Raw genomic sequence first — 27,614 nt, forward strand, 5'->3', positions numbered from 1 at the left:
GCACATTAAACAGTGTACAAAACTCCAGCTTTATTTACATTCCCATCACCACCCCACAGCTGACCAACATGGGCTGTCAGGGATGCAGGAGGCACAGGAGACCTTCAGGGATGCTCCAGGGAAGAGCAGCTCTCAGGGCAGTTAGTACTGTCTGTCTCAAAGAAAAAAAAAAATAAAGGAATTTTCCCAGCAAGGGCCACCTGGGTAAGGGGAGGCTAATTTCTATGAATTATGCATGAGCATGCAAGGAAATGCTGCAGCAGGGAATTTAAGGGTGTGCTTTGGCAGGGCAAGGCACGAGTGGCCCATGTTTGCAGCAGATGTGGATTAATATGGCATATCTGAAGGCAAGTCAGGAATCTCCAATTTACACAAGTCATGACTGGACAGGGCTTTTTTTAGCTGCAGTTGGACTGGAAACTTGTCCAGCAGCAGAGCAAAACTGGAAATACTTATTTAATATTTCATACTGGCTGTTTACATTAACTCCCCCTGCCTTCAGAAGTTTTAAGTACGTTTCTCCAGCTATCCCTACACAGGAGAGAGAGCAGAATATGTCTCAGAATCTCTGCTGGTCACAGTGACTCTGAGATATGTACAATCTTCTTTTTTCCCAGCCTGGCAGTTGAAGGAGGAGTCAGGATTTTTCTGTTCTCCTTCTCAAGGTTGTTTATTGTTTCTTATCTATAAAATTCTTTCTCTGACCCACCGAGGTCTGTCTGGCAGGTCGGGTTGAGGCACACTGGAGTTATCTTTTATACTAAAAACTACATGTGCATTATTTACAATAACTTCCCAATACCTATCAACTATGTTAGACAGTGAGTTTCTACTCTAAACCAATCTAAAAATGCCAACATCATCCAGAAGATGGAGGCCAAGAAGAAGAAGGAAAAAGGACAAGGCACACCCAAATTCCTCCACCTTGGGACCCAAAGCCCCCATTTTAAAAACCTCAAAAATCTATTTTTCACCCCGTGACAAACTAACTATTATTCTACTTAAACTTTCTTGACTTGTAATTCTTCATATAAAGGTTGGTAATTGCTTTTTCCAAGGGCTAAATAAAAGGTACAGGGGTCTTGGGCTCTTGATTTAGCCCTCCAGGGCAGCCAGAGGAATTTCCTGGGTTCCCACAAATGTGCATCATAATAAATAAAAAAAATCAGAGATTACCTGAAGTTCAAGTGTTCCACCAGAACATACCCATCTGCGGGAGGAGGAAAAAGGAAGGGAATTAGCAAAAAGGAAGGGAATTAGCAAAATCCTAATCCTAGTCATTAAGAAGCTATGAACCAGCATTAGCCTTTTAAGCTAAAGAGGGACCCCCTCCCCCTTAATAATTTGCCTCTACTAAACCCCAACCCCCGATTTTTTATCATGCTCACTTCATGGCTCACTTTCTCTTTAATCGTCCAGCCCAAACTTCTGCCATTCGTATCAATAAATCCCCCCTCTAACAAAGCACCCATCGCTCCAAACACTACCCCCTGAACCTGACCATGAACTTCAGCTTCTTTGACCAGTTTTCAAGCCCATCCCTCCTAGGAATCCCACTAATCCTCATCTCCATAACATTCCCAGCCCTCCTACTACCATCCCTGGATAACCGATGAATCACTAACCGACTCTCAACCCTCCAGCTATGGTTTGTTAACCTAGTTACAAAACAACTAATAATACCTCTAGACAAAAAAGGACACAAATGAGCACTAATCCTAACATCCCTTATAACCTTCCTTCTACTCATCAACCTCCTGGGACTACTACCCTACACCTTCACCCCAACCACCCAACTATCCATAAACCTAGCCCTAGCCTTCCCCCTATGACTAGCAACCCTCCTGTTAGTGTTCAAAAACACATAATCACATAAGTGATTATATGTGGTGCTTTTTATTAAGAGCTCTGGGAATTGGGGTAGTTTTCCACCCAAACCTGATTCCAACCATACATCCGAGATGATCGTGTTTTTATACTCTATCGTTATATAACTTTCATGTTAATTATTAAACTTATATTGTTCTATTGTATACATAGATTTCAGCTAAACATAGCCCCCTTAAATTTCCAACGCAGTTTCTCATGATTCTTCTTATGATTATATAATATTCAATTACTAACCAATCATCACATCTAACAATTATATTATTTATCATACTGCTTACGCAGGTGCAGTAATCTGAGAAAACACAAAGCCTAACATTTTCAAAGACTATCTTTAACATTTCCCAGGGCTCCACTATCACTCCTAACAGGACTGAGCTTCACTAGGACGTGCAGTGGTCTGGGAGGGAGTTTGTCACCCGGAGCCGGGCTGCAGACTCACATCTGCCCTGGGCGTTGCGGCAGATGACGGCGTGGCCCTGGGCGCCGTGGGCCGTGCCGTGCATGTCGATGACATCCAGCTGTTCCCCAGCTGTGAGCGGCAGGTCGGCGCGGCGCTGGCTGCGCACCGAGCGCGCGGCGCGGGCCCTGGTGAGCACGCGGATCTCCTCGTGGTACTGCAGGAAAGGACAGGGGTTATTCTGTATCTGTGTGTGCAACCTCAACAGGGCGCTGGGGAGGGAGGGAGGAGGAGATTTCAGGATGGGTCGTGAGGCTTTGGGGAGAAAATCCCCAACAACGCCTCTGATGAAGATCCAGATGAGAGCAGTGTGACTGATGCCTTGGAGTGGCTACCTAAAAGGGAGGCCAGGCAAAATTAATAAAATTTGAAGAATGAAATTTGAAGAAATAATATTTGAAGAAATAAAATTTGAAGAATGAATTTTTAAGAATAAAATTTGAAGAAATAAAATATGAAGAAATAAAATTTGAAGAAATAAAAGTCAGTATCCGTTACCATGATATTTTATGAAAAATCCCTTTGTCAGGGTTTTTCTCTTAGAAGCCTCAGAAAAGAAATGTGAACAATAATTATCTGATGGCTTGGAATGTGGTTTGGAGGTTGTTTACTAACAGGTGTATCTTTGATTGGTTTTATGTGAATTGTTTTTACTTGATGATTAATCCCAGTCCAGCTGTGTCGGACTCTCTGGTCAGTCACAGGTTTTTATTATTCATTCTTGTCTAGCCTTCTAATAGCTTCTTTCTCTTTCTTTAGTATAGTTTTGGTATATAATTTTCTTTTACTATAATATAATAAATATGAAATAATAAATATAATAAATATACTATAATATAATCAATATACTATAATATATTATACAATATAATACATATATAATATCATATAATACCGTATAATATCATAATAAATCAAGCTTCTAAGAACGTAAAGTCAATTCTCATCCTTCACCTTGTCCTGGGACCCACAACACCACAACAGATATTTATTTTTTTTAGGCCACATTTATTGCAGGCCTTCAATAGGTACATGTTGGGCAGTCAGGAGCCTCCTTGAGGCTACACCCAAGACAGATGGTGGTCATGAGTTTTTCAGACAATTATAAGTTTGGTCCATTTAAATACCAATTAGCCCTCCAATTACAACTTCAGGTAATTGTGGGAAATGTATTTGTAGAAAATTCTCAAAGCCTGACAGAAGGCTCACACAGTATGTAAACCTTGAGATAAGAAATGCTGACTTAGAAAGGGAATAGGACAGACATTGTTGAGAGAGAAATGGAGCTAGAAAAAAGTTTCAAAGGATGGCCTTGCAAATAAGACTAAATACTTTAGAGAAACAGAACTATGAAAGATGCACTGAAGTAAGACCCATGAGGGGTAATTTTAGATGATTGGCTTTAAGGCATTTACAGCATGGTGTGGCAAAAGCTGTTCGGCCAAAAAACACTTATAATATATTGTAGTTAGGAAGTAGTTGGCTTCTGATTGTGATGGAGTGAATTATAACACCTGTACTGTCTCACCCTTCACATGAGACTGAAAATGAAATAAAAGTTTTTAAAACACCTCTCAGTTGTCCATCTCTGGGTCAGAAAAGGGCTTAATCTGACAAATTGGTGCCTCATGTGAGGAGATAACTCAGCACCAGTTTGCTCCCCCTCAATTCACTTTTGTCTGTACTTCTCTGGGCCTGAGGCAGTGAGGTGTCCTGGAATATCAGGCCTAGAGGGATTGTTTTGTCTGACCAAAATGTGAACACAGTTAACTGATACTTTATATGGAGTTTAGAGTTATACACTAATGCAGTAAGGGATTTGAAAAATATAAAAGCTAAACCCTAAGGCATCAGCTGAGGACCAAGAAGGTGCCACCAGGTGTCTTTTAAGCAAACCACAGAGCTGCTTTTCTCCTCTGGACACCCCAGATTAGGTGAGAAGGCAACAGGTCAGGGGAAAACTTTCCCAGCACAGCTGAGGACCAGCAACAGGAGTAGTTTGAACAAGCCACAGAGCTGCTTTCCTCCCCTGGCACAGCGAGAAAGACACCCACCATAAATGTCTCTCTAAACAACTTCTCTTCTTTGTCCATCTTCTTGCTCTTTTCTTCACTGCTCTTCTTGAATTTGAAGATATTTCTGCAACAAGAGAGAGAGACACACATACATTTACATTTCTGACCTGCAATTAAATAACCCCTGGCACATCTGAAATTGCAACCCAGAGCCTGATTCCAGCCTTGCCTGCAAGGAACTCTTGGAATAGCAAAGCACACAAAGTTCACATCCCTATTTCTTTGAAATGGGTGCATAGACAACTCAAATTTAGTGAGGCACAACTTGAGCCATTTTGTATCTCCATTTGGGATAATTTTTTTTCTTTGTTCTGTAAGCAGCGTGGGAACAAATAAACTCTCTATTGAGTGTTTCAAATCAGCCCCATTTATATGGAAGTCAGCAATTCACTTTTCCCCCAGCACTTTGTCTCCTTCTGGTTTTATTTATGCTCAGAAATAAAGGGTCCCCAGATAAATCTCATCCTGAGTCACTTATGGAAGTGGGGTTTGACAAAGCTCTCCAGATTTTCTTTGGGATTTTTAGCACACAGAGGAGAAAGTCCCCCAAGCAGACATTTATATGGCATTGTAAAGTGGAAAACAAGTTCTTATAACCCACTAAAAGGGAGTGGGGCATTTCCTGCATATGGGGATGCCACTCTTTCTGATACACAAAATTACAGCTGCAGCATTCATTTTAAAACTAAGGAAACAAACACCAAACAAAAAAAAAACCCACCCATTTGTAATAAATTATTAATCCTTGGCTCATTTTGATGCACTTAAAGAGGAAGGGAAACAAGAGCTGAAATTAGGGACTTTTAAGCTGTGAAGAGATTCCTCCTTGGGCAGCACCTGTGATCTCTAAGAGAAAGTTGAAATTGCATGGACTCCCTGATGATCTGTAAAGTTATACCTGAGATTCTGCACAGCACAACCAGTGGTGCTTGAGCAGCCCCATGCAGGAACTCTGTGGTGAGAACCCAAAAAATGGGTCTCTCATTTACATTCAAAGTCCCAGGTATTAGGTAATGAAAAAGGTCATTGTGATGCTTGTTTTTGTGGTCTAAAAGGGAATGGAAATCTCTCACTTCCATGTGAATTTTTGCAGCACCAATAACAAAAAAAAAAAAAAATTAAAAATTTGCTTTTATGTACAAATGGCACAGCAAGAATCGATGCAATCAGCCCAAATAATCAATACTTTAAAATACAAGGCTCTTGCCAAAATCATAGAATCTTAGAATCATAGAATGGTTTCATCCCCTGCCATGGTCAGGGACATGTTTCATTATCCCAGGGTGCTCCAAGCCCTGTCCAGCCTGGCCTTGGACTCTTCCAGGGATCCAGGGGCAGCCACAGCTTCTCTGGACAACCTGAGCCAGGTCCTGCCCACCCTCACAGGGAGGAATTCCTTCCAAAAATCTAATCTAAATCTACTAAAATAGCAAAAAGGAGCCAAATATGTAGGAAGTAACAACTTTTGGCTCAGCTCAGTGGAAAGTCATGACAAGACTTCAGGATAAGACCTTTGGGTATCCTCCCCTTGTGCTCAGCTCTGATCCAAGGGTTTGCTTCACCCCTGAGATATTCTCTGCAAAGACTCCTGAAATCCTGCACTATCAACCAGCACAAAATGTCTGTGCAATCAGGGACATCCTGCTCCTGAAAGCACTCATAGATGTGCACAAATTCAGACAAAATGGGAGCACAGAATGGAAATCAAGACCTTTCCGCGTCGTCGATGCTTTTCCTCTTGTCCTTGTACTCTTTTGCCACCCGAAGTTTTGGCATCCGGACTCTGTACTTGTCATCCTTCCCTCTGAGAGGAGCAGACAGGCAGGAATTCAGGTTTTTCCCAGCAGATTGTGTCCCCTCCCCAGATCCCTGTGCCTACAGAACCTGGATTTTTCTCCATCTCCCCCCAGCCCTGCACTGAAACGCAAACACTTGCTGTGATTTACACCAGCACGCGCAGCCACCGCAGTCATCTGGCAGCAAGACACCAGGACATGCTGTTCCTATTAAAAGTAATTTTTCTGACAGGGAGCCTGCCAGGACGGGGCTGATAATCGGGTCTGGGAGATGGAGTTTTCCTTCCTTAGGAAAAAGATCAGATTTTTCACGTGTTTCAGGGAGCTGCCCTCTCCTTTTCACGTCTCTGGCGCTAACTGGGTAACAGATCCTGCCAAATTAAACACACACAGGGAGGGCACCTGGACTGTCTCCAGAGGACTGAATCCCAACCAGATCATGACCCTCAGTGGGTTACAGTACCAGGCACAGGTTTGTGCCAGAAGGAAAACTTCCTTGGGTTGAGGACAAGCCCAGGACAGGGCATCCTCCTCACCTGGTCTCTCTCTGCTCCACCTCGACATCATCATACACGTTGTCCTCCTGGGACACAGCTGCTGTCAACCAAAATGCAGGACAGAAAAGGATTAGGAGATGTCCCTCTGAGCCTGGAACCCCAAATAATCTATTGCAGAGGAAAATTTGGGCTGGTGCTTGTTGCTCAACCCAAAGGGGCCAAGGAAATGCAAGAGGAGCCTCGGAGCTCCCAAACACCCAGCAAAGGTCCAGCACAAGAAATGATGCTTGGGTTGGTTAGTTGTGTTTGTGGGCAGTTTTCTGCATGGGTTTGGCCATCCAGCTCCATGGATGGAGCAGGAGCAGCAGCAAAGCCCCAGGATTGCACTGCAGCCAGCCCAAGCAGCGTTCCCAACACAAGGACTCGGGTATGTTCACTCCAATGTTCAACTCCTGAAGGTTCAGGTTGCATCCACCCTGTTTATGTAAAGGAACTTGACTCTCCAGCAGGCAGGAATAAAGAGTTTTACAAAGAGTAAAACCCTTTGTAAAGAGTTTTGTGAAGCTAGAGTGCCATGGGCTCACATACCAGTGCCAGCAGTGGTTCTGCATGGACTGTTTCACACCTTACCTTGCTGGACATACCCAGATCTGCAGGAGGAATGCTCCTCTTTAAAGCAAAACCACCCAAAAATGAACAAAACCCCACTCTCAAATGAAATACAAATCTCTGTCAAGTCTTCAAAGCTACTTCTGCCACAACACATGATTTTCAGACAGGCACAGTGCATCAAGCTGATTGTACAAAACATTTGGCTCTTCAAACACAAACACAAATCCCCAGGAGTTAGGTACAGGCATGTGCTTACCTAAATTTGGTACTGAAATGGAAACCAGCCTGTGGATAGAAAAAAAGGCTTTTAGAAACAAATCTGCACATCAGCAATGCCCCAAAAAGCTGTCAGTGATGCTGCTGAAGTGACAGAGACAGGTCGAGGTGCATGGGCTCCATGGTACCAACAGTATTTCCCAAAATGATATCCCTTGCTAAATAAGCATTTCCAGCAATAAGAGCCATGTGTTCATCAAGCAGGAAAGATCTACACTGCATCCAAAGAACAGTCCAAACTCCTGCTGCCCTTCTCAGCAGCAAGGGGATTGCTGGACAATTGGAATTTTTAGTCAGGGGCAATTCCTTCCTGTAAGTCTGCCAACATCAGGGGTTTTCCAAGAATTTAAAGGTGACAATTCTGTAGATATCTAAGATTATTTCAGGAGCTTTAAGGGCTCTTTGAAACAGGAGAATGGCACAATATCAGGTGGGTCTTTCCCTATTATGATATTTGTATTTGAAGGAGCTGCTGGAGGGCATCTTATGTGAAAAGGTTTGTAAGGAAAACCTTCCTGACATGAAAGAGGAAATGTTTAACCTGGAATTCCCAAAGAAATAAGAAAAGGAAGCATTTTCCTGGAGTTCAGGCACTGTGCACAGGAGGAGGCAGCAGTGGAGGACAGGATCTGCAGGTTCTGCACACCTGAGGAAAAGGCAATTTCCCTGGAAACTTATGGGCAGTTTTGAATATTAGAATACCCAAAAAGGCACTGTGGGAAGTTACACAATATTCCCCACCCTGTTAGAATGAAAACTCACTGTTAAACTTCTCCAGCAGATGCTTCTGCTCTTGGCTCTGAATGAAACTTGGAATAAAACCCCACATCAACAAGGCTGTCCCCAATCCTGGCAGCAGGCATCACCTTCCTACATTCCCCTGTGCATCTTCTGCCATGCTGAGGCACCAGAAAGGTACCAAAGGCAACAGAAAATCTATGAAAACCTGGAAACTGCTGTAGGACCAGCTCCAGGAGATTCCTGATGCTACAGGTTCTGGAGAAGCTGCACAGATGGGCCATTTGCCATAGTAGCTCCTAGTGAGTTGACAGAAGCACTTTTGGCCTATGTGTCCAAAAAAATATCTGTATTCCTTAGTCCTAGACCTCCTGCTCTCCAATAATTGCCAGGAGGAATGCTCAGGTTTGAAGGGGGAAGGAGTGGGACCACCAGCATTTTCTTACCTTAGGTTGTCCTTGAGCCTGAAATTGTTCAGCTTCAACTTTTCTATCTTAAACAGGTTTCCAAATCTCTTCTGTTTTTCTGTTCTGTCCAAAAGTGAAACAGCTTTTAAATTAAAAGAGACACAAGGTGCAGAAGCAGCCCCAGAGATTCTGGGGGCAGGGAAAGGAAGGGCAGCAGAGCCTGGACCTCAGGTCAGAATTTAAGTGTTAACAGCATCATATGGATCACAGACTCAGTGGGATCAGCAGCAGAACAGAAAAAGGTGCTTAATTATTAAGTCCATGCTCATATCTTTCCTTAGCTTTAAACTTTTCTGTGTTAATTGAAGTTGTTCTCCTCTGACCCAACAACCAGAGGGTGATCCAGGTTTCTTGGGAGTGAAAACTCCTGAGGAAAGGGCAGCTTTACCCAGAAGCATTGCAGTGACCATTAAAGGGGACATCAGGGGCACCTTCTGAGCCACCCTCCATCCCACATTTCCATTGTGTGTGTGTCCTTGAGGAGGATGGTCCACAGCACACACTTCTCTCTGAAGTTTACAAAGGCTGCAAATTAACACTGCAATTTTCCTGTAAAGTATCTGCAGGCAGCCCAGGTCCTCCCCTGGGGGTCATTACCCTGCACAAGGACCATTAAAAACCTTTTATGTGTCTCAGCACACTTAATCCTGCCCGTGGGATCAATAGAGAGATCACAGAAAGGCTGGTTTGGGGATTAGGACCCTGCCCTCTGAAACCTTTGAATTTGGTCCCAAACGGCCTTGAAATTCCTCTGCAGCCCCAGCAAGATGCTCTCCTCCTTTTGTGAGTCAACCAGAGAGTTTAATTTCTGCATCCATGTGCAGGGGGGTGAAGAAGAGGCAGGGATGTGCTTGCCAGGGGAGGGGATGTGCCTGATCCATATGGGAACACCTTCCCTTGGGATGGAGGAGCTGCTGCTCCCCCACTACGTGACTCCCACGGACAATTTGCAGAGAAATGACACTTTCTTTGTCGCGGACATATTTTCATTAAAAATCCTTTCCTTAGGATTTTTTCCTCCTGAGAAGCTGAGAGGAACAAAATGTAAACATTGATTATCTGCTGCTGTGGAATCCAACAGGTGCATCTGTGATTGGCCCATGTTGGATGTTTGTAATTAATGGCCAATCACAGTCAGCTGGCTCAGACAGAGAGCTGAGCCACAAACCTTTGTTATCATTCTTTCTTTTTCTATTCTTAGCTTAGCTAGCCTTCTGTGATGAAACCTTTTCTTCTATTCTTTTAGTATAGTTTTAATGTAATATATATCATAAAATAATTAAATCAAGCCTTCTGAAACATGGAGTCAGATCTCTGTCTCTTCCCTCATCCTGAGACCCCTGTGAACACCATCACACTTCCTTCTTTTAATAATCATCCTGCCACCTCCAGGGGGTTCAGCTTTCCCCTTTTCCTTTCCTCTCTGTCACACACAGGCTGGGCTGGGATGCAGATGCAGGCCAATGCAGGCTTCTCATCCATAAGGGAAAAGCAGATGTTCAGCAACACCTTGTTATTCCTCCCACACTGCTGCTCAGGAGAGAGCCACCAGATGCACTCCAAGCAATCCTGTGCCACATGTGCCTTTCCCAAAGGCTGCCTCTGTTCCTTTCAAAGGCAATTTTTACTGCACGAGGGTAGGGAACCCACAAAACACAACTAAAATTCACCTTACACCTCCTAATCCATTTGGGAAGCTCAGGCAGCGCATAAACCAGAGGCTGCAAAACTCATTGGTTTTATAACACACCCCGTGGAAAGCAAATATCTTGAGAGGCTGCATAAAAAATGAGCTGCTTGCAGGTTAGTTACAGCACATCAGGTTCTTCTCCAGCCTTTTGTGATCTCAAATGTGAGCATTTTGTCCTGTTTGTCCCTGGAGCATCCCCTCTTTTGGCACACACAAAAAAGGTGCAGCCAATTCTCAGCCACAGCTGAGCAACACTTTGAATGAGGAGAAGGCAAATGAGGCTGTGCTGTTGATGCAGGAATGGGTCTGGGAGGGCAGCACTTCCAAAGGATGGAGAGTGTTACAGGAAGAAAAATCCCCCTCACTGCTCTGGGATTCAATTTTGGTAATGGCTTTTTGCTCCCAAAGTGTTAGCCAAAGGGGAAAGAGGGAGGAAGAAGGGAAGAAACCCACCCACACAACAGCTTTCTGCAGTTGAGTCAGGAGAAAAAAAAAGAAAAAGGCTTGCAGCCAGTACCTGGCATGTGAGATCAAGGCTGAATGGCCAGAATTTCAAAGTACAGGCTAAGAAATTGCAACTTACCCTGGTTTTGCTGGGTTATCACCCCCAATCTCAACATCTTCATATGTTTCCTCGTAGCTGTTTCCTGAAACTTAAAACCAAGGCACGCCATTAGGACAAGTTCAGTAGCAATAAGGTGAGGTTTGCTGGACAAATTGCACCCAGCTCTTTTACAATTCACTCTTCAGGGCTGCTCAAATGAATTCCATGCTAGACATGGAATTCCATGCTAGACATGCACACTACTCCCCACTGGTTTTAATGGGAATTCAGAGCAACCCAGCCAGGAGGAGACACTGTAGATGCTGAAAGTGAAACAAAACCATTCCCAGCATCTCCCAGGGACCAGCCCAAATTAAAAGCAGATTCTGCTTGAGCTTCCCCACTTACTGCTGTCTGAAGTGAAGGAACTGGAGGCATCTGAGCCGTGGCTGCTGGAAGACACAAGTGTGACATGGGGGATTTCTGCAGGAGGGATTTTAAATGACATTTCCTAGGCACAGGCACTGCAAGAGCCCAGGGCCACACTCACAGTCTGTCCTGCAGCTCCTCAACATCATCATAGATGTCCTCTGGGGCCTGCAGACACTGCCCAGGGCTTTGGGCCAAGGCTGATCCTCCTGGCTTTGGAGCACCAATACCCATGCTGTGCCCTGGAAATGAGATTATAAATAAATACATGAAATAAATTATAAATAAATTAAATATATTATTAATAAATGAAATATACTATAAATAAATAAAATATATTATAAATAAATGAAATAAACCTTTCCTTTAGGAGCTTTTCTGAGGAACTCCTCTCAGAGAAAGGAAAACTGTTGAGGATAACACAATAAATAAGAACCTACAAATATATTTTCCATTCCAGGAAATTCTTTGCTCTGAGACACTTCAAGAAACAAAAGTGAACAATTTTCAAAGTTTGTAGCTTTAAGAGTCGTAAAAATATTTTATGTTTAAAGAACTTAAAATGCCTGTCAATTTTTTCAATTGTGGCAACTCTAACCCAAATCTTCCTCACCTAAAAGCATCCAAGAGATTATTCTTGGATCTCAAGGGAGGGATTGGAGGGAGAGCTTGGCATGGTTGGTGGAAATGTTAAGAACCAAATAATGAACCATTCCGTTGGAATCCACCTGTAAATCAACACCTTGGGAAGGACCCAAGGAGGATGAGCACCCTGAGATGGATTTCACTGGGGGCTGCAATCAAGCCTGGGAGTTGCACCTCATGAGGTGAGAAACAGATTATTCCTGCAGAGCTCCTAAGTGGCAATGTCAGAACGTTAAAATTGACTTGAGAGAGTTGGAGCAATGCAGAAATGCAGCCACACAAATAAAAGCAGATAGTGTTTGTAAATGAGCAAGGGGAGTGCTCCAGGCCAGGCTGGGCAGGGCTTGGAGCACCTGGGACAGTGGAAGGTGGCAGGGGGTGCAAGGAGAGGAACAATGAAATGGTTCATTATTTGGTTCTTAACATGTCCACCAGCCATGCCAAGCTCTCCCTCCAATCACTTCTCTGGAGATCCAAGAATAATCTCTTGGATGCTTTTAGGTGAGGAAGATTTGAGTCAGAGCTGCCATAATTGAAAAAATCGACAGACATTTTAACTTCTTTAAACATAAAATATTTTTATGACTTTTAAAGCTAAAAACTTCGAAAATTGTTCACTTTTGTTTCTTGAAGTGTCTCAGAGCAGAGAATTTCCTGGATTCCTGGAATGGAAAACATATCTGTAGGCTCTTAGTTGTTGTGTTACCCTCAACAGTTGTCCTTTCTCGGAGAGGAATTCCTCAGAAAACCTACTAAAGCAAAGATTTTTGTAATTTATTTATAATATATTTTATTTATTTATAGTACATTTCATTTATTTATAATTTATTTCAGCTCCCTCCAACCCAAACCATTCTGATTCATGCAGTACATCTTGCTGGACACAGGGACCACCTCAACATGGTCCAGCTAAAGACCAAAACTTCTGCAAAACATCCAAATTCAGCAGGCCAAGTGGTGGACCAAACAGTTCTCCAAATCAGCCTCTCTGTTGGAGCAGGAGGCTAACCAGGAGTACTTTGGGGGGAAAAAAAATCCCAGCAGAAATTACCTCCAGCTGTTCAAAGGTCAAGCAAACCAGCAAGATCTTTTACAGAAACAGACACCAACCAAACCAGAAAATTATTATGAGGTGATTTAAAATAATAATAATAAATAAAAAAAGAAATACCTGAGAACCACACCAATAAAAATAACCACGGTCACAGTCAATTTACACTTTCTCCTTCACACTCCTGGTCTGCCCACAGAGCCCAACAGGGCCACTTTTCTCTCTTTCATCTCTGAAATGCTCCCATATCACACCAGTGGCTCGCAGAGCCTTTGCAGAACAGAACCATGAACATTTCATGCAGAGGGGATGTGATTTGGTTTAATTGTGCAGCTGAGGGGCCTTTCAGCAGCTGTGGCCAATGCCTCAGAGCATCCTGAGAGAAAGGAGCCCAAAGTCAGCCTGGCACCATGAGGAGATGGAGCAGGGAGAGGGAGGCACAGAGAGAGGCTTCAGGCTCTCACCCTGCTCATTTCCACCCCAAGGCTTGGCCAGCCCCTTCCCTGAGAGCCCATAAATGATGAGGAGCAGAGGAGATGGGTTTCAGCTCTCACGGATAAGGGCAATCTGCTAGGAAAACAAACACCTCGGCCGGGGCCGCGCAGATGGTTAACCAGCTTAGGAAGCTGCTCGCACAGCCAAAATAAATGATCCACACCAGAACACAAACTCTCAGGCAACCTTTTGCCCCGGTTTAACTAAATTGGTTCAAGAGTTGCATCCAAATTCAACGCTCTTTCCCATATGGAAGAGACATTTGGGCGGCAGATGGGGCTGGGGACTGGGGAAACGCTCGATGGTGCAATGAGATACTCACAGTGCTCTGCTCTGTCTCTTGCCAGCCCTGGTGGGGTTGGATACGTTGCATTTTGGGGACTGGTCACATCCTGCTTCCCTTGCAGAACCTTCAGCCCACCTCTGCCATCTGCCTTGGGAGACATGTACTCATTTCCACCTGTCTGGGGTCCAGTGTTGGGTTTGGTCAGTGCAGCCCTCAGAAACAGATTTCTAATGTATATTTCTATTACACATCCATGCATCCATAAGAATATCAATTATCTGTGAACTTAAAACAGTTTCATGTCACAGACATCTTTTATGAAAAATCCTTTCCTTGGGATTTTTCCTCCTGAGAAGCTGAGAGGCCTCAGGAACAAAATGTAAACATTGATTATCTGCTGCTGTGGAATGCAACAGGTGCATCTGTGACTGGTCTCATGTGGATGTTTGTAATTAATGGCCAATCACACTCAGCTGGCTCAGACAGAGAGTCCAAGCCACAAACCTTTGTTATTCATTCTTTCTTTTTCTATTCTTAGCCAGCCTTCTAATGAAATCATTTCTTCTATTCTTTTAGTATAGTTTTAATATATATATATATATCATAAAATAATAAATCAAGCCTTCTGAAACATGGAGTCAGACCCTCGTCTCTTCCCTCATCCTGGGACTCCTGTGAACACCATCACAGTTTCACACCCTTCCCCATCAACCTTTCAGGCTGAAGCAGTGCAGTGATGGACAAGCAAAAGAGAAGGTGGAAACCCCCTGGGATTAAGGGCTCAAGTTTCCCAAAATGTTTCCTTAATTGTTTCCCAAACAGAGAGAGGACAGAAGAAGAGACATCCTATCATAATCATTAAAATTAACCTCAAGGATACAATACCTCGAACATTTTATTCTCCTCCAGTTTTGCTCTTCCATCACTTGGTTTTCCCTCTTTTTCATCCTCTGTCAGAGCTCTTTCTGGACTGAAATGTTCAGAAATGAGAGAGATCTCAGACATTTCAGCACAGTCACAAACACACTGCCTTGTGACAGTGCCCAAACAAGCAGCTCCTTTTCCCTCTGAATGAGGGAGATGCCCAAATGACCACCAGCAAAGTGAGGGCAAATCCCAATCTAAAGGCCAGTGGTCACTCAGGGATAATACAAATAATTCTTGGAAGAGACACAAATTAATATTTTTGTTTCCTCACAGCTGGAAAGGACAAAATAGATTTATTTGTGGTGGCACCTGGATCACACAATGTGCCTCTCAACACATTGAGATTTGGGAAAGAAGAAACAGCAACAGGATGCAGGACTTGATACCTTTTTTCTCCACAATTCCCACAAAATTGACCCTTTTTTATCACACAACTCTTCAATCACCACCAAAAAACCCAGCCTTCAGACAGTGACCATAAACACACACCACAAGGAGCTCAAAGTGGGACATTTGCAGGGTGAAATTCAGGATGGACCTTGCCTTGCCTTGGACCTAGAATGAGGTGCCCCAGTTTGAGAGCCTCATAACTCTCCCTGTTTTCAGGTTTCAGTAGGAATAGAGAGTGTAATTTTTTATAATCTTCCCTCCAGATATGTTTTAGAATGAAAATCTTAGGAACCACAAGTGCTGGCAAAGAAAAGCATCATCTCTGCTGTCTTGGTCATGAAATATATGAAATTTCTTTATATTTACTGAGTGTTACAATATTCAATTCCTAACCCTAATCAGCTGTGGGGCTAGAAGAAGTTTGAGGGAGAGGAAAGGAAATTACCTGGATTTGGCAAAGGGGAAAATCTTCTGTTTCTAGAATAAAGCAGAGGAAAGCCTTCAGCCACTGTGCTTTTCTCAGCAGTCAAGCTTTCATACAAGGCCTCAACTGTCAACCAGCATTTAAATAAATATTTCTCTAGAAAGCCCAGAAGTATTTTATGTTTGGAATAGTCATCAGAAAAGGATATTTCATCTCCTTTGCAGGACAGGGAATGCACATATTGACAAACTATCCAGGGATAATAAAACAGTGCTGGTGTTGGACCAATGGAGCTACAGGTCAGCATGGAAGCTATTACAGAAAGGAGAGGAGGAGGAAGTTTTTAAAATTTAAATAAAGATTTCCCAGCCTGCCATAAAGTGAGACTGCAGCCAAGCCAGAGGACCTCTGTGCAAATCACACAGAGATAAATATGTTTGGGAAGCTGTGCTATTTCCCAGGCAGTGGGATGGCTTTGCAAGCCAGGACCTGAAACTGGAGTCTGACATCTCACACAGAGTTCCAGCAGGGCCAGAGCTGATGGCCAGGACATGGACACCTCCTGGCACGGGGTGATGAGCTCTCCAAATGTGCTGCCAAGCCAAGCAGCCTGGCTTAGTTTTGCTTTTACATCCTCACAGAGGGATCACCAGCACCAGCTCACCCTTGGCAGGAAATTCCAGAACATTGCAGTAGATTTTTTCCTCCAAAAATTCACATTCTTGATATTGGTGCTTAACACTTGGTCCACCACCACGATCCATCCAGCTGGTGTTATCACTTCCTTACATTTCTGCAGTGGAAATCAAGGGAGCTGACTCTTCCCACTGGTATGTTTGGGAATCTCATTAGTCTTTGTGTCCCCTCTGCAATTTCTTATTTATTTTTTGAGAGTCTTCACAGACAGCACACAGAGAAATTCTTGGCAGGTAAGAAATACAGATATTAGAAGTTTTCAAGACGCTTACCTTGTGTTTTTGAGGCTCTGCCTTAGGTGCTAGGAAAGATATTTATGAACAGATATTAATGTTAAAGTCACTGCACTTTTAGGTGCAAAACTCAGCTTCAGCTGGGATGCTCAGCATGCAGGCACACATTCCCCATGGACATCCCCCATGTCCTACAGCACTATCCCTCTGCTTTTTGAGCATTGTTAAAATTATGCTAAAATATGTGAAAAACATGCAGGGGGCTGCAGCCCCAAGCCTGACTGGCCACATTTTCAGGGATCTGTGAAATCCCAGGGGGATGTGGCAGTTCCCCCACAAGGGATTTGCTTGGCTCCTTTCCCACTGGGAGATAAAACCCATGCACATGGCAGAAATGACCTTCCCAAAGCTCCCATAACTTCCCAAACCTTCCAAACCTGGAAAATGCAAAAGCAGAGCAGTGGCACCTTTGACAGAGAAAATTATACTGGGAAAAGATATTGATGGACCTGGAAAAGTCTCCTAGTCTTTGCCCTTCTGTTCCCAAGAAGATGCTGAGGTTTGCCTCACTACCTTCTTTTATTCTCCTCTACATCGGTCATGTCTTATGATATTCCCCACTGAGTTTTACTATAAGCATCACTTTACTCCAGAATTTTAACATTTTTTGTCATTGCCCCAGAGTCTTCACATTGCACAGGGGGACAGGACACTCATACCTGTTCTCCCAGACCATTGTGCAGCTGCTTTTCTCAACAAGAAACTGTATTATTCCCTATTATTTCCTATTTTAAAGGTTTTTTTTCCCAGCTAGCACATAATTCACCTCCCAGTGCTGCCTTTCAAAGTACCTTCAATGACACTCAAGGTTGTGGTGTCCCCAGACTGATTCAGGTACATTGGGGCTTCTTCATAATTATTCTGCTCTTCAAGCTGAGCACTGAGAAGATGAAAAAGAGAGAAAAGATTTTTTTTTTCCTGTTTCATTTAGTAGTATGAAAAAAAGATATTCATCTTAAGGACAAGGAAATCAAGAGCTTTGATAGTGAGCCTACAAAAAAGCAAGGTGAAATCAGGGATTCCTCGGAGGGAGAGGAGACCTGTGGCAGATGCAGGGCTCAGCTGAAGTTTCCCACTGCTCATCCTTTGGGAGGCCAGGCTGCATTCTGAGGGCTCAAAGCACATCAGGAGACTTCCTACCAGGGTTAGAGCCTCCTGCCTACAGCAATCCTTCAAGCAGAAATAGAAAAAAAACCCCAAAAACCAGAAAACAAAACAAGGAAATCGAAGCGCAGCATTTTTCAAGCCTACTCAGGTACTTTGAAATTGATAAGCATTCCCAGTTGAACTCTTTGGCACGTGGGTTCTCATGGAAAGGATCATTTAAAGGTGCTGTTCCTGAGCTTATCAAGCCACGCACTCCATGCCAGCACTGTGAGTGGCACGTGCCAGCCTCAGGAGGAGGGGAAGCACCACAGCTCCAGCATCCCACAGCCCCAGTGCTGGGCTCCCCAGCCCCAGTTCCCACCTCCCCATTCTCCTTTTTCCTTCCCCCCTCCAGAAATTCATGTTAGTGCCATTTGGGAGAAGATGGAGGGGTAAAATCCCAGCATTCCTGAATTACCCAGGCGAATCCACCAGCCCTTCCCCTCCGCCCACAGTGAGGGAGTTTTTGGCATTTTAGGAATGCACCAGGAAGCAGCAAAAGCACAAGACAAGGCTTGTAACACACGTGGGGGACAGGGTAAGGTGGGGAAAGAGCAAAAGGGAGAATTCTAGCAGGAACTTCCTCCTTGTAGCTGTAAAAACTCTCAGGGAGGGTCTGTTTTTCCTGAATCACCTTGCTGTCACCACTCAGCTTCAACAGAGAAAGGACTAGGGGGAAACCAGAGCACAAGGAACAAGAAATTCAAGGTGCACTTTGACAGCAGTGGAATCAGAGAAGGAAAAGCCCCTAAAGTGAAGCAGGGGGCTGTGCTGATGGCAGGGGTGTCCCCTGCAGGCCCCAGCCACCCTTGAGTCCCACAGGGTGCTCCTCATCCCACACAGCCCAGGAATTGCCAGCACCACAAACTGTGCCAGCGTCTCCAAGAGACCACACTTCATTCCAGGTGAGGCTTCGAGGAGGGGAATTCCTGTCCCCACACTGCTGTTATTTTGCTTTTATGCCAGAGTTATTTAAGTAATTCCCCCTGTTATCGCACAGTTAATATTTAACAAGTGACCTACTGTAAGGACCATATCACAAGTGTTGGAGCAGGACTGCTAACCCTGCTGCATTGCATTGCCAGAACAGCTTTGGAGGAGGTTATTTTTTGACCAGTTCTCTTCTGACAAGCACAGGTTAAAAGTTAACACCAGCCCACACTGGCAGGGGCACCTCATGATGTCAAGAACAACTTGCTGTGATAGCTGGAGGAGTTGTTTGGGCACAGAAAGTATTTTAAGAATTCCCCTCTCTTTGCTTTGGTGCAGCTGATCCATTTCCCCTTTCCACACCTACAACAAAACATGTGTATGAATATTTTCCCCCCACTTTTGCCGCTCTTGTACAAATCCCAGGTTGCTGCACAGCCACAAGTCAGAGACCAGAAAAGTCAGGATCTTCCTGCATACAAAAATAATTGTGTCTGCAAGATTTTTGAGCTGTTTCAGACAAACTCAAGTGATTTTGGACCACCTCACCTCAGCTGTGGAGGCAGCTGAAGGGCTGGGATGGGCAGGGAGGGCAGTGGCTCCTGTGCCCTGTTGTGCTGTCTGCACAAACACAGCATCACAGAATTGTGCAGGAATAAAAATTCCTTTGCTGCTGGCAAAGAAATCCCCAACACCTTCTGGCTATGCCAGGGCTTTGTTTCAGCAACAACAGTTTCCAAAAGCATTTCTGTTCTAAAAACACAAAAGTTGAGTACACAGCAAACAGGAAGCAAAACTCACACACAGGGTGGTGGTGATGACTGTGCAACTAAAGCAGTGGCAGAATTCTACTCCCCACCAGCTAAACCAGACCTAAAGACACACGGATACAGCTCTCCATGAGGTTTTAAGAGCCCTCAAGAGAAAAGAAGGATGAAGTTTTCTCCATTAGGAGAGGGCCCTCCCAGCCACATTTGAGCTTGCCATGTAGCTCCATCACACACAGAATCCTAGGATGGGTTGGGAAGGAGCCTTAAAGATGATCCAGTTCCAAACCCTCCCTCTCCCACAAGCAGGGACACCCTCCAGTAGATCAGGCTGCTCAGGATCCCATCCAGCCTGGCCTTGCACTTTGCCCTGCCTTGAGCAGCCCCTGGCGCAAGCTGCTCATCCAGGATGGGCCATTCCCTCCAGGCTGAAGGGAAATGGGATGGGGATGCTCCCATTGATGCTTCAGGGTTCAGCTTTTCTATTTTTCAGATTCTGTGCTGCTTTAGTGTGTGAGTCTGAGCTTCACATGAGGGAAGGTGAGCTCTGTGCACAGAGCAGGGAGACAAAACAATTCCTGCTCCAGCTGGGCACCAAGGACAAATGATCCAAATCTCAGCCCCAAAGCACAAACACCATGGGCTGGAGAGAGAAAAACAAGCAGGGTGGGACTGCCTGGGCTAAAGCTGGAATGGGACAATGAACTGCAAGGTGCAAATGGAGCAGAACTGATCCCAGGGCCAGACCCCGTGCCCCTCGGGCATTTTGGGGCCATTTTGGTTCATCTTGGGTGCAGCCCTGGCTGGGCTCTGGTGCTGCCCAAGGTGGATCCATTGAGGAGATCCTTGGAATAAATCCCTGCTTTATTCTGTCGCTCTGTCCAGCCTCTAGATCAATCTTCACAGGGCATCCCCATCCCCTGTGAGGCACACCTTGCCTCTGCCCAGGCTCACCTTTCAGGGGTCAGGTAATCCTCTTCTGCAGCAGCTGCACACAAAGAACAGAGCATTAGTGATGGAAGGCAAGCCCAGGATCCTCCAGAGCACACGGGAGGGGTGACAGGGACAGCCCTTCCAGGGACAGCCCTTCCTGCTGCACACAAAGGCAGCCGTGACACAGCACTGCCAGCACAAACTGGGCACCTGCCTCTGTTCATTTGGCATTATTATTTCACATTTCCCGCCTACAACCTCAGGCTTTCTAGAGACAGATAATATTGGGAGGGCATGGAGATGATGGCATATAAATATAACTAGTTCCCCCCATCAGATTAGTATATTTAGAAAAGTCAGACTAGAAAACAGTTTCAATGAAAAACTCCCTCTCGTTCTTATCAAAGCCAGGGCACACCAATAAGAGCTGGCACTGTAAAGCCAAAGAGGCTTTAGCAGAGCCCTTCTTACAAAAGCAGCTCCCTTTGAATTCATCAAAAGTTGTGCCTAAAGATCTGGCTGTAATTAAGGCTGTATCTATAAAGAAACACCACTTAGCAGCTTACTAAGTGCTCCAGAATATTCTATTATGCGACATCAATAGGGTTTTATTATGGGAAACTGAACTTTTGCATTTCTTGATGTCGGAACGCTTAACGACATTGCCCTCTGTTGTATTTAAAACAGAAGTGGGGGGGATTAGCAGACTGTTCTCTAGCAATTTTATTGTGCCTTCCCACAGTTGTGCGCTCCAGAGTGGAGGCATTTCCCATTGAAGGGGAGTGATAAAGATCAGCTGGGCTCACAGGCACTGCTGCTGCTGCTGCTTTACAGCCAGCTGTAAACTGCTCTCAGCACGCTGCACTTGGGAGGGAGCCGGGTTTCTGGAAAACCAGATCCCTTCTCCAGATTAAGAGCAAAAATCGGCCCCACTGAAACTGCTGGGCTCTTATTAATGTTTGAGGAAGAAGTTATAAACGAGTAACAATGTCTGATTTCTGTGCGCTGGAAATCAGCTGTCAATAAACTGCTCATTTTAATTCATTTTCTATAAAACAGATCTAGGGGGGAAAAAAGACTAAATATCTCTTACTTGTTTCATTTCCTCTGTGGAGCAAAGGCATGATGCTTTGGAAAGCACTGAGATCAACCTTTGGGGGTCTTGGAGGCTTCCCAGGGGCAGGACCCAGGGATGCAGCTGAAGGCAGAGGTTTAATCTTTGGCCACTTGCTCCCAGGGCTGTCATTCCATTTTCCTGCTCCAGGCTGGCAGAAGGGAGGTTCTGACTCTGCTCCAGAGAAGCACAAGGACAGGCAGCAATTAGCCCTGATTTAAGCAAAAATCCACACAAGATCATTAGCTGTTGTACTGACATTTCTAATCAGCTCTGCCTCCTCCATCACCACACCACCAGAATGGCAGGACAAGTGGAAATGCCCATTTTTACAGATTTTTACCACATGAACCATGTTGGGGTCTCAGCTCTTGACAGCTCCCTTCCTCTGGATTGTAAAATACCAGCCCAATTTTCTGCGCTGGTAACAGTTTAATCCAGCAGGATTTAGGGCTGTGGCTGTTTGCAGTGCTCAGTCCAGGTGAGGTGGCTTTCCAGGGTAAACAAAGACTTAAGGTTTTCAGTGCCCCATCACCCAGTCACCTCAGCAAGGCGAGCTTCACAGCCTCTGAGTCTCCCAGCAGCAGTTTCTCTAAAAAATATCTTCTCAGATCTTAAATATGACCTTTTGCAAAGCTGGGAGGGTGCAGAGGTGGTGGTGGTGGTGGGGATTCAGGTTTAAGCTCTTTTAATTAGAATTAAAGTGTCTGTGCAGACCAGCCTTTCACATCTGTGTGAAGTCACATTTACCTTGGGAATGCAAATGTCCAAGGCACACCAAAATTAAGATAGTTTCCTGTTTTCAATTTTCAACCTACCCTCAAAATGTGAGCAATTTCTTAGAGTGAGTTTTTAAAAAAATTGTTGGATATGGGGAATCCTCCCCTTACCCAAGCAGAGCAGCAGTTTGAGACCCATTTCTTATCTTCAAGACCTCCAGAGCAAGCACAGAGTATTCCAATGGGCCAGCCTGGCCTCTTGTTTGAGGGTCCCAACGCTCAGGAGCTTTTCTCTCCTGCTGCCATACCCTGAACTTCCAGATCACCTATACACTCATATATCTCCATATTCAGTGTTTAGAATACACCTTTCCATACATGCCCTTCACTTCTGTGTGAAGTCACATTTACCTTGGGATTGCAAATGGCCAAGGCACACCAAAAACTAAGATGGTCTCCTGTCCTCAATCTTCATCCTACTCTCAATATATGGGTAATTTCTTAGAGTGAGTTTTTTAAAATAAATGTTGGATATGGGGAATCCTCCCCCTACCCAAGAAGAGCAGCAGTTTGAGACCCATTTCTTGCCTCCAGAGCAAGTACAGAGCATTCCAATGGGCCAGCTTGGCCTCTTGTTTGAAGATCCCAACCCTCAGGATGCAGAGCCTCTGCTGCTGCCATACCCTGCACTTCCAGATCACCTATACACTCATGTATTTCTACATTTGGTGTTTATAATACACCTTTCCATACCTTTCTGGAGCTGAGGCGAGTGTCTGGGTGCACGATAACCCGGCAGGCAGAACGCAGGTGCCACCACACCCTCAGCAGCTGCTCCATCAGAGCTCCTGTGTCCTCTGGGAGCCTGAGGAAGGGCAATCCCTCTGCCATGCACAGCATCCTTCCTCTGGGCACGCCAGTCCAGCAGAGGGGAGCTCCCAGAGGCTGCCATCCTGGCACTGCCTGATGCAGCAGGAGCTGCGTTGGCCGCCCGATGTGTTGGACTTGTTTTCTCCTTGCGGGATAACGTCTCTTCCCAGATCTGTAGGACGTGCTGGAAAGAATCTGGGAGCTGAGGGTCTTCTGGAGCTGTTTGGCTTGATCCTTGCTGGGCAGTGGCACAGGGGAGCAGAGGATTTTCTGAGCTGCTCTTGGGAGGACCCAGCCCTTTCTCTGCGGTGCTGTCCTTGTGCTCCTTGCTGTGCCCCATCCGCTCCCTGTCACCCCCAGGCTGTGCCAAAGGGCTGTGCTGGGTGAGCACAGGGGCTTGGGAGGTGGGATGGGCAGGTTTGGGCACTTTCATCTCTCTCTTAGGCAGGGGCAGAGGGCTGGAGGTGGTGCTCCCTGCAGAGCCAGGTTTGGGGGTGATCTCCTTGGGAGGTTTCTGCTCCGGCTTGTTGGCCGAGTTGGAGTCATTCTGAAATCTTGCTCGGAGGGCTTTGAAATCAGTCACACCTTCCTGGGTGAGGGGAGACAGGAGAGCACAGAGCAGCTGCTTACAGAGGTGGCAACATGCAATTTAAACAGTCATCCTGTTTTCAGAGAGAAACAGGCTGCACACTCAGCCTTGGTCACCAAGGACATGCCGATCCTGGTGAAAATTTAAAAGCAGCAGAGGAGAATTTGCTCTTTCAAGGGATCCTCCAAAGGCTCACAAATCACTTCTGGTGAAGACAAAAGAGCTGAAAACAGGGGGAAAATGCAGGAGCACAGCATGAAAACCAAGCAGGAGCAGCGTGGCCAGGGGAAATGCCTCCTTCTCCCCAGTGATGGAGAATTTCCCTCGGGAGGATCTGGCAAACCCTGAATTGAATGTTAAAGCTTTCCTGGCAGGGGTGCTGCAATGCTGTTTATACACCTGCTGGGTATGAAAGCTGCACTATATTTTCAGTACACAAGCACCAAGCAGGGGAGAGGCCAGTGCTGCTGCAGAGATGCCCAATCCATCCCCACCCTCCTTGAGAAAACCACCATGAGAAGAGAAGCACCAAATATCCTTCTTGGTCCTGCACTCCTAATAACCTCTGGGACAAAATGCTCTTTCTCCAGGGTGATGGTTCAGCTCAGGGTCCCTCAGGTCATCCAGGGCTCTTTGGGTGCCTCTCCCCTTGCCTTTAATGCCACTCCAGAAGCAAAGCACACACAACCCAAACAGAGCATCTCCCACTGTGGGCGATGGATGCTGGCCATGACACTCTGCCCCTCTCCCACACAGTTACCAGACTCCAGGTTCTTGAAGAAAAGCAGCAAATCAGTGATAGTGCAGTTTAAAAGAGCACTCAGAGAACATTTTGTTTCAGTCCCTCACTCCCCTGCATCCCACGCTGGAGAAAAGGGAGCACAAGTTTTGCCTGCAGTGGTAAATTCAGCTTAAATTCAGCCCTGAACTGAACTAGGGAGAAAATATGAAGAAAAATTTATGAGCTACTTAAGTCCTTGAACTGCTCTATAACTTTTTATATGCCATGATTACATTAGGTGCTCTGCTCTGGCAGCTCAGTTCAGCGCAAGGCTTCACGAGAACCTGTCTAATGAGGAAATTGGAAAAAATTATCTAGGACAGAACTTCGTTATTCTGAAAAAAGCTCCAGCCTTAAGTGTTAAGACAGAACAGATGAATAGCATACTGAGGTTTTATTGCATTTAATTGCACGATTTATTAAACACTGACAATTTCTCTTGAATAACCCCTTTCACTGACTTTATTACTTTCACAGGGTAGTACATGATGTAAAGAACCAGCCCTTGGGGGAGAGGTTTGAATTGCTCCAATTATATTTCATATTAGTGGTCAGCAGCCTGATGCTGTGTGAGCTGCCCAGACAGGCTAATCTAGCAGTGAGCCTTGGGAATGGGAGCTTCCAGAGGCACACGGAGGATGAATCAGGTTTGGGGGGGAAAAAAATTGAAAAAAAAATCCCTCCAGTGATGCCAGACAGGAAATAAAGCAGCGAGCTGCCCTAATGCAATTGCAGGGAGCCGTGGCACGTGCTGCAGCAGTGGTTGAAGAGTTCAGAGCTGTTTACCTCCCCACGCTGATTTTCTTTATCGGAGCAAACAATTCCTCATCAGCGCCCTCAGAGACAAAGAAAAGAGAAAGGAGAAGTACCTGATTGTCTCAGTGTGCCTCAGGTGAGGCAGACATGGGGATTTTGGTCAGGCCTCTCCCTGGCACTGTGATAGAAGTGGGCTGTGACAGTCAGGAGCTTGGCACTAAGTTTGATTAAAGTGGGATGGATAGGAGCTTTCCTTCCTCCCCTCAAATTGTTATTCTTCTTGCCTTGAAACGGCAGCTTCAGCTGATTTGGCTAATTAAGAGGGAGATTATCTGTGCTCAATGCCCCTCACTAAGATGTGGTTTCCCCAGAGTGCAACCTGATGGATGCTCTCAGAAAAAGGGACAAGTATAGCCCCAAACACAGAGAACTGCTGGGGTGGATGGGGTTAAATTGCCACCTCCTGCACACCCACACCTAGCTGGGCAACCCATCCCTCCCCAAAACATCTCCTGAAAATGCTGTTTGCTTGCACAGGGCCCAGCTTAGCCAGACCCTCCAAGGTGCAGTGAGTTCTCCCAGTCTCTGCAGGGATAATTCTCCACCAGAGCCGGGGCTGTTTCAAACCACAAAGCCATCCAAGCAGCTCTCCTGTTTGATCCACACACCTTCAGGGAGATGCTCAGCCTAAACACGGAGCTGGGCAGGTCACACGTGGAGCCCCAGGGTCCCAGGGAGGACTCAGGCCCACTGAAAATCAGAGCAGCTGACAAGCAGGGAGAATAAACTCATAAATTTAAAGGCCTGCCAAAAGCTCACAATGTGCATTACAGCTACATCTGGCCAAATAATTGACTGTGAATAATGCTACATTTGGCAAAAGCCCCTGCAAAGATGAGAGGGGAAGAGAGAGAAAAAAAGGAAACAAACGTCCACTGGCCGGAAAGCTGTGAGGAGTCAGGGGACAGAAGCATTACAGAGTTAAGGGGCAGAGAAACTTCCCATATTTTCTCCCTAAAAATAAAGTGCTCTTCTAACATCAAGATCAGCTTAGGAAGCAGAATAAAGCTCAGCTTAAGCCTGTGATAAGGGTGGCTTTTAGCAGGAGGTTTGTGCTGATAGTTTGGATTAAACAAAAGGAATCTGAATTGCAGAATCCCAGAATGGTTTGGATTGCAAAGGACTTTAAAGATCAATTTCTTCCCACCCCTTGCCATGAGCACACCCAACACTGACCAGGTTCCTCCAAGCCCTGTCCAACCTGGCCTGGGACACTTACAGGGATGGGGCAGCCCCAGCTTCTCTCTCTAAGCAACTTTTTCCAGGGCCTCTCCACCCTCCAAGTGAAGAATTTCTTCCCAATATCTGATCTAACCCTGCCCTCTGTCAGTTTGAAGCCATCCCTCTTATTCTGTCATTCCAGGGCTTTGTCAGAAGTCTCTTTCCAGCTCCCCTGCAACTCCTTCAGGTACTGAAATGCTGCAATAAAGTCCTCCCAGAGCCTTCTCTTCTCAATTAATTAACTAAATCGAACTAATCCTCATTAGTTTCCTGTAGCTGCTTTTCTAAAAGGAATCAACCCAGGAAAATAAACCCCAAATAAACCCCATTCAAGACGTGGCACGCCGGACAGCCGAGAGGAAGCACTGCCTGTTCCCCTGCTGGAATTCCTCTGGCTTGTTCCATCCTTTATCTTGATTCCCCAGGGAGCTGTGGTGGGTAAATGTTTAATCTGTGCTGCCCTCTGCCCTGGCGTGGGGCTGCTGGAGCCAGGCCAGGCACCCCGGGCAGGCTGAGCAGAGCACACTGCAGATACCATCGACTCATTAACCACCAGCTTCTCCCAAAATAAACCAATAAACCCAACTCAGCTTTTTGTTACAGCAAGAGGCACAACTGCAGTGTCAGAGTGAGAGGGGAAGACAGCAGTGCTGGGAGCCCCTTTTTGGGGCAGCAAAGCAGTTTTTGTGTGGTCTGCACACAGAGCAAGGAGAGAGCACCTCACTCCCTGGATAAACAGCTCCATGGAGAGAACAGCCCCAAGCCATGGCTCAGCAGCAGAAAACCGAGCAGAAATCCTTCCCCCGGGCCAGCTGCACAAGAGACAGAGCCCCAGCAGTTACCAGGTCCATCCCTCGCTGCTCCAGGGTTCATTCAGGCCAGCATGCTCCGTGTGCCCTCCTGCTCTGCTGCTCTGCTCCAGCGCAGCCAAGCCAGCCCAGCCCAACCCAGGCGGAGCCAGCCCCGAACACCAAACACACCTGGGCTGAGCCTGGCTCTGCCCCCGGGGCGGGGAGAGCCTCACCTGGGCTGGGCTGAGCCACAAATGTC

At 45.7% G+C, this 27,614-nt stretch overlaps 1 protein-coding gene across 4 annotated transcripts; it reads right to left on the reverse strand.

Annotated features, from left to right (window-relative positions):
- On the reverse strand, window positions 1-27,614 carry FYB2 (FYN binding protein 2). Of its 4 annotated transcripts, none has more exons than XM_064719705.1 (20): window positions 27,407-27,614; window positions 23,041-23,746; window positions 21,548-21,742; window positions 20,476-20,509; window positions 17,470-17,558; window positions 16,658-16,686; window positions 15,711-15,742; window positions 14,834-14,918; window positions 13,985-14,126; window positions 11,593-11,713; window positions 11,451-11,491; window positions 11,082-11,151; window positions 8,788-8,871; window positions 7,584-7,612; window positions 6,755-6,812; window positions 6,134-6,226; window positions 4,402-4,486; window positions 2,330-2,504; window positions 1,177-1,210; window positions 1-151 (listed from the first exon to the last, which is right to left on the reverse strand). In XM_064719705.1, exons 1-20 carry the CDS (start codon window positions 27,413-27,415, stop codon window positions 142-144), a joined length of 2,121 nt encoding a protein of 706 aa, XP_064575775.1. In that variant the 5' UTR covers window positions 27,416-27,614; the 3' UTR covers window positions 1-141. The 4 variants fall into 4 exon arrangements, with proteins under 4 accessions (XP_064575775.1, XP_064575772.1, XP_064575774.1 ...); XM_064719702.1 differs by having other exon boundaries at window positions 9-151; window positions 6,755-6,815; window positions 11,451-11,494; window positions 27,407-27,540; XM_064719704.1 differs by having other exon boundaries at window positions 18-151; window positions 6,755-6,815; window positions 27,407-27,540.

Source organism: Zonotrichia leucophrys, chromosome 8 (genome assembly GCF_028769735.1).
Source record: "Zonotrichia leucophrys gambelii isolate GWCS_2022_RI chromosome 8, RI_Zleu_2.0, whole genome shotgun sequence".
Classification (NCBI taxonomy): Eukaryota; Metazoa; Chordata; class Aves; order Passeriformes; family Passerellidae; genus Zonotrichia; species Zonotrichia leucophrys.

Coding starts and splice junctions, on each gene's coding strand:
- FYB2 (XM_064719702.1), bottom strand. Junction 20,510..21,547: donor CCACAGAGGAAATGAAACAA/GTAAGAGATATT, acceptor CTTTGTGTGCAG/CTGCTGCAGAAGAGGATTAC. Junction 14,127..14,833: donor AGGAGAATAAAATGTTCGAG/GTATTGTATCCT, acceptor ACTGGACCCCAG/ACAGGTGGAAATGAGTACAT.